The sequence below is a fragment of the Elaeis guineensis genome, chromosome 8 (genome assembly GCF_000442705.2).
Source record: "Elaeis guineensis isolate ETL-2024a chromosome 8, EG11, whole genome shotgun sequence".
Lineage (NCBI taxonomy): Eukaryota > Viridiplantae > Streptophyta > Magnoliopsida > Arecales > Arecaceae > Elaeis > Elaeis guineensis.
In genome coordinates this window covers 39,693,270-39,700,369 of record NC_026000.2, presented here as the reverse complement: position 1 = coordinate 39,700,369, position 7,100 = coordinate 39,693,270, and the positions used below count along the sequence as shown (strand labels likewise).

At 33.9% G+C, this 7,100-nt stretch overlaps 1 protein-coding gene across 1 annotated transcript; it reads right to left on the bottom strand.

Moving 5' to 3' along the window:
• Positions 1-331: 331 nt before the first annotated feature.
• LOC105034887 (metal transporter Nramp6.1-like) lies at positions 332-6,676 on the bottom strand. Its single transcript, XM_073262266.1, has 13 exons — positions 6,539-6,676; positions 5,050-5,128; positions 4,921-4,961; positions 4,686-4,764; positions 4,470-4,574; positions 4,270-4,379; positions 3,838-4,019; positions 3,684-3,753; positions 3,146-3,319; positions 2,245-2,349; positions 1,914-2,045; positions 1,615-1,710; positions 332-562 (listed from the first exon to the last, which is right to left on the bottom strand). The coding sequence occupies exons 1-13, from the start codon at positions 6,674-6,676 to the stop codon at positions 332-334; spliced, it is 1,542 nt and encodes a 513-aa protein (XP_073118367.1).
• Positions 6,677-7,100: the final 424 nt, after the last annotated feature.

Genomic DNA, 7,100 nt, shown 5'->3' with positions numbered 1-7,100 from the left:
TAGGATTTGCGGCTAAACAAACCCTTAGTGTTTAAATCCACCTCTTATATTTTCTAGTTTACCGCATAATTTTTATTTTTTTGAACATACAATTGGCAGGATACACGCCTATGAAGACAAATCATTTCTCCATCCAAATATGTAAAGAAACATTTACCATGCATGGTACAACTAAAGTATTACATGACATTTTTTTTCTTTTGTAGCATATGTTCGAAAATAAGTACTCTGTTTAATTAGGAAGAGAGATGTCAGTCAGGTCCTCTCTATATGATGCAGCTCCAATCCCACTGTTGCCTTTAACTCAGTGCATTCCCTTCTCCATCTCAATCTATTGCGAATTAAGTGTGTCGATAAATGTCACAACTGTATCCTTCCTAAAGGTTAAGTAGATAACTGCGAGCATATAGACGGCCATGAGAGGAAAGATGATGATGCCGATGAAAACATTGGCAACACTAGGCAGGCTACTATGGATAAGCCATTCAACAAATTGTGTGCTTAGAAAGTATATGTTGATCCCAATTATACATAAACCGAGAATCCATGAGAAGATGATGATCTGCATAAATGAATATAAATATAATTCAAGTTAGCATAAGATGTGATGCCTATTGTATATGAAAGATAATTTTGGACTTTTACACATGAATGGCAGCTCAAAGAGGCTGACAACCTGAAACAAACATGCTATAGGTGCATAAAGCGAAAATCTTCTTCCACACAACCTTTGTTTATTTTATTTTAGGAGTTATTAGTAATTAGAGCCATTAGGATTTTGATGCTGTTTTATAATTGGATGTTTGCCCGACAAGGATCTAGCACTTGCTAGTGTGTGCGTGTGCGTGTTTGTGTGTGTGTGTAATACTGATATGATACATACATACGTGTGTGTATATATATATCATATGTATACATACATAAATACATACATACACAAATATATACAAATATATAGTCTTCTTGCTTCATATATATATATATATATATATATATATATACATACATACATATACATACACATATATTACATACATATGGTCACACACATATACACATGCGCACCAACACACACATACACATGCATACATACATACGTGCATGCATACATGTAAATACACATACATGCATACATACAAACATATATATATACATATATTACACACACACACATACACATATAAATATACACATGCATACATACATACGTGCATGCATACATGTATACATATAAATATACATACATGCATACATACAAACATATATATATACATATATTACACACAAACATACACATATAAATATATATGTATGTATATATGTTTGTTTCTATGCATGTATGTGCATTTTATGCATGCATGTAGCTATCCAGAAGATGGAGTTTAGATCATTTTTGGTTGCAAATCCTTCCTGTTACATAGCAGGTATTTGACACAATATATAATATTTGGAAAGTCAACGCTTCGAAATTTTTGTTGCATGCATGGCCGGATTTTAGTTACGGCATGCACCTTATGAGTAAACTATTGATATCGTAGATAGACTTGAACTGTTGGCCGTTTGAACGGCGTTCATAGATGTAACAAGACAAATTGGTTAAGCTGAAAAACTCACGAAGATTGAGTTCTTGTGAGGTCCCATCTTCGTACGGCTGCTGCTGAATTTGAGAAGAGGGATTAGAGCAAATGGCAACTCGAACGAGAGAATCATCTGTACATTTAAGTAGTTAGTTAGAGAGATCATCCTTAAAATAATGATGAGTACTCCTTTGAGAAAGATAAACATGACCATAAAAAGTAACTCCCTGTTGAGTGCTGCACGGTGTTCTCCTCCAACTTTTTTTAGAGGGAAGAGTTTAAAATGGTTTTTTTTTTTGGTAAGGAAGAGTTGACAATGGTGTTAATGAAAGGTACCGATGCGATAATGATGAGGCGTCCAGCTCCAGAAGAGCCCCCAATGATAGAGACAATAAGACTGGGAGCGATAGCGATGCACCGTGTCATGAGGTTCCTCAGCCATTTCCTCATCTTGATGTCCAAGAATCCCTGCATGATTTAACAATAGAACAAGAAGAGCTTTCAATTGCAAGTTGGTATTTAAGGTGGTTCCTAAAAATCCTACGTGTCCCTTGTTCCTGCCACCAGTCTCAAAAGCAATGTTCAGGGAAAAAAGAAAAAATACATAGAAGACTGAGAGTTAATGCACAAAAGAGGAAAACGTTTCAATAAGATTTAGACTTGCTACCTCCATGATGTATTGACCAGCATATGTACCAGTAATGGCGGAGCTTTGTCCGGAAGCTAGCAAGGCGATTGCATAAACTACGGAGCTTGATTTTCCCAAGATATTCTATGAGAAACACAAGACGAATCAATTTTCAATCCCATATAGATTACAAATTTTTTGAATATAGTACATGTACAAATTTTTCAAACACTTTTCATTCACACGATCCTTTTTTTTTTTTCCTTGAGGAATCACACGATCTTGTTGTTACTTGTTTATGAGATAAAAGGTTATAACTAGTACAAATATGGTCTAGATTTATCTTACTTTTATCATATACCTTTGAATTATTTTTTTGGGAGAAATCGTGCTTCGAAAATATTAATAAACATAAAAGTACAGTACAAAGTCTTAAAGTAAATTAGCTTTTGATATTAGCTTGCTGTTTATATATATTTCTATTATGGGGTACACAGCGCTCCTCTAATAAAATATTTAACTCTGCAAACTCTTTAGAAATGTATTCTTTTGGGAGAAAATGTGCTTTAAAAAAATTAATAAACATAAAAGTATGTAACTAATTCATAAAAAAATATTTTGACCCTATTATCTTTATTCTTTACGCTTCTACATTGGGATAGGATGGATAGCTCTTCTAAACAGCCCTAACCTTTCAAATTCTGGGAAAGGCAGGATTTGAATCCAGGTTATTTCATATAATAATTAAGACTTTATCTGCTTGTATAATCACATGATCAACAAAAAAAAAAAAAAGAAAGAAATTAAAGAAAAGTAAATAATTTAGCATTTTGTATTTTTTAACAAAGTGGCCTTATTTCCTGAATTTTCTATACATAATTTCTGAAAAGAGACAATGAGCTAGCTGTATCATGGATGAGTCTGAAACATGAGAGCTGACTCTGAGCAAAAAAGATGCCGAGTTGAGGGTGAGATTGCTGCATCTGTCCGAGTTCTCTTGTGATAGGTTATCAGCAGCGCACACGGTGCCAGAGACCGACACAACGGCGATGTTGATAAGCAACGCAACAAACAGTGCGAACGCGCTCTCAAACAGGAAGTAACGGCAGGCATTCTAAAACAAAAATGTCAAAATATAAGCAATTGACATAAGGAATTAATTAACTTAGCAACTTGGAGGATGGAAGTTTGCTACATATGACAGTCATGTTTCCATCAAAGGAGGTTGGTAATTCTTGTCCAACTTAATTGCACACAATAGTTCCAAGAAACAGAGACAAAAATATAGGAACAAAGAACAAGCGATAAGCCTTGGTGCATCAATTTTGGATAATATAAGGAATAAAAAATGTTCTACGTTCAAATTCATCAACACAAACGTAAAGTCAACGCTATGAGCCATGACTTTTCTTCCAATAATTTGAATCATTGATAGGGATGATGGTGTAATTTTATTAATTTGACCAAATTGATCTTACATTGATTTCTTTAGCAGATGGTGGTGTCTTCCTTGAAAGCACAAGAGCTGAATGCAAAAATAAATTATGCCTACAAACAAAAAAAAAAATTGACGTGATCAACACAGTGACTTAACAAACACGAAGCTATAGCAATTTAAGATGAGTTGCTTACGGCATGACAAGTGCACCCAAGAGAGCAATGGCATCTCCAGTGGCTCCACTGCCATTGATCCTGGGCGCAAATAATCCCTTTAACACCTCAGATGCAGGGGGTTTCACATAGGCCAATTCTCCGAAGTAGCAGGCCACCATGACGAACACCAACATAGACATCAGAAATTCGAGTTTCCGAACCTGCGCATGCATATAGTTGGGCAATTGTTTATTATATATTATATTATATGCAACATTCTACGATTTGTCCTCAGCTAAGTTTCAGATGGATCCATCCCTTCTAGAAGATCAATCTTGCCGAATGGGTGAATTCTAATCAAAATGCTAATTAAAAAAAAAATATCTCAGTAATAGAATTCTAACCTTGTCAAAGGACCCTATCCTTATTCCTTGTCTTAACATAAATAAAGGTATAATTTTAGTTAATTACCCCATATCTCTGTAATCCGAGAAATAAAAGAGTGCTAAATCCTGTGATAAGGACTCCCATCCATTGAGGGATGTTGAACAATATGTTGACTGCAAACGCTGTTCCAATCACTACACCAAAACCAAAGAAACAGATATACTCCCATGAGCCAAATTGATTAAAGAAAGAAAGTCCCGCAAACAGTAGAGCTCCAAACCAACCTTCAGGGATATCGGCCGCAATGACTGCCACCTCTGCAAGCAACCACAAGCAGAATTTTACATAGTTCGGGTACTCGGCTTTACAAAGCTCAGCGAGGTGCTTCCCTGTTTTAAGTTTAATGAACAATTTCAAAATATATATTTCATTTTATTGCAATAAAAAGTTTCTGGTAGTGTGAAGCTTGGAGAATAGCATTCATTCTAACAAATGCATACCTGTTGTTACTCCAATATTTGCTGCTAAGGACTGTATAATTAGTGCGAAAACCAGCCCAATTAAGATGACCCAGAGGAGCTGTTGTCGCAAGTTTTTTTAAGAATTGGTGAGATCATATCAGTTTAGGTTTAAGATAGGAAGTAAATAATTAATTGAAGAAATTATGGCAAAGACTACAAGTCCTATAGACTGGCTGGTCTGAACCATGCCTGTCATTCTCTGTTATAAGTTTACCTGGTATCTATGGTTAGCTCCAGCTTGCAGGTCGGTTTCCACTGTCCCATAATTCCAGTATTAGATTCGTAGACTTGAGTGCATATAAGAGTTCTTACCAAAAAAGATGAATATGAGAGTGAGACGTACAGTTCCCAGGATCAATATAAGCCAGCGAGACGAGAAATCCGGGTCCAACATGTGCTAGAAATATTTTCCATCCGGGCTCCTGTTACAAAATGGTTATTTAACAGAGAAAAGAAGATGGCTAAATAGTTTCAAACATAGAAGGTATATAGAGTCAGGTGTTTTAGCTCCAGTATATGTGTACATATATATATATATATATATATATATATATATATATACATACATATATATATATATATATATATATATATATATATATATATATATATATATATATATATATATATATATATATAATACATATATATATATATATATATATACATACATATATATATATATATACATACATATATACATACATATATATATATATATATATACATATATACATACATACATATATATATATATATACATACATATATATATATATATATATATATATATACACACACACACATACATACATACATATATATATATATATATGTACATACATACATACATACATACATATATATATATATATATATATATATATATATATATATATATATATATATATATATATATATATATATATATATATATATATATATATACACATACATACATATATATACATACATATATATATATATATGTATATATATATATATATATATATGTATATATATATATATATGTATATATATATATATATATGTATATATATATATATATGTATACATATATATATATATATATATATATATATATATATATGTATATATATAGCCGAGTGTTAACTGGAAAACATTTTGGGCATGGGCAAGTTGTCATGCTAATGACAGTCACATAACAGAAATCATTACAGAAAAGAATGGACCAACTCTAGTGATTCAATGAATTTTTAAGATGATTTGAATTTAATCTGATTCTCTTTTCTGTTTTAATCTACATAATCACTAGAAGGTGGTTACAGGAAAATTAGGTAGAACTAGAGAAAATTAAATTTTGGCAGGATAGATTTCCAGCAAACATGTTGTGCTTGGTATACAGAGATATCAGGCATGAATTGTAATTTTTTTTTTTTTCTCATTTAGTTTCTTTTGAAGGAACTACGTTTAAGAATGTAGGCAAGTAATTTGTTGCATGTAACTTCTTGTTCCTCTCGAATGAAACAAAGAAAGGGAAAAAGAAAAGGGAAATAATAGTGAGATGTTCAAGTGATTAGCTGGCAAAAGAAGACATATAAAAGAGAGGGAGCCTGCGGTGGCGAAGGAATAAGGGTGTGAAACAAGATCCCCTATGGTGCAGCCCATGCATCCTTGGGACATGGCCATCAAACAACACGTGCTGTGTATGACATGGCACAGACTCATGGACTCCTCGTTTGATGGCTTCCCATCTCCTGATGGCAGCCATCGACTGCTACACCACATTCTGTGGTGCCGCATGCACACAGCAAAGGATCCATGCTTGATGTGAAAACCTTGAAAAAAACCTGTTCTTTGTTATCCCCACTGTCACCACCGCCCGGTGTTATTGCTGTGGGTGTTACTTCACCAGTAATAACTATTTCACTCCCTCTTCCATGAATACCATCTCTTCTGATCTGTCTCCCCTCACCACTCACCTCCATCTCCCTCTTCCGCGAAGGCACACTAACAAGAGATACCTCTCATAAGCAACTTCCCTCTGTTTATAAAGGTCTCGTAAGCTCAAAAAATGTGCTAGAATATACTTGGCATACCTATCCAAATAAATATGTATATTAAACAAATACCAAGTTCGCTTAGGCTGCTGTTTCGTATTTCTTTCTACTTTTTTTTTCCTGGAGCAAAACAAGACAGATGAACATCTCTAGTTAAACCTACCTAGGTGCACCTCCAATATCTGATTGGAGGCAGCACAAAATGTGCTTCTGATTCGACGCTGTTATAAAGTTTTAAGAAATTTAGGGAAGCTACTGTGACCAAGCTTGGGGGGGGGGCATGTTTCTGTGGGCGCCAGCGAAAAAGTTTCGCTTATGCAAGCAACATGTGATTGCAACCATTAATTTATAT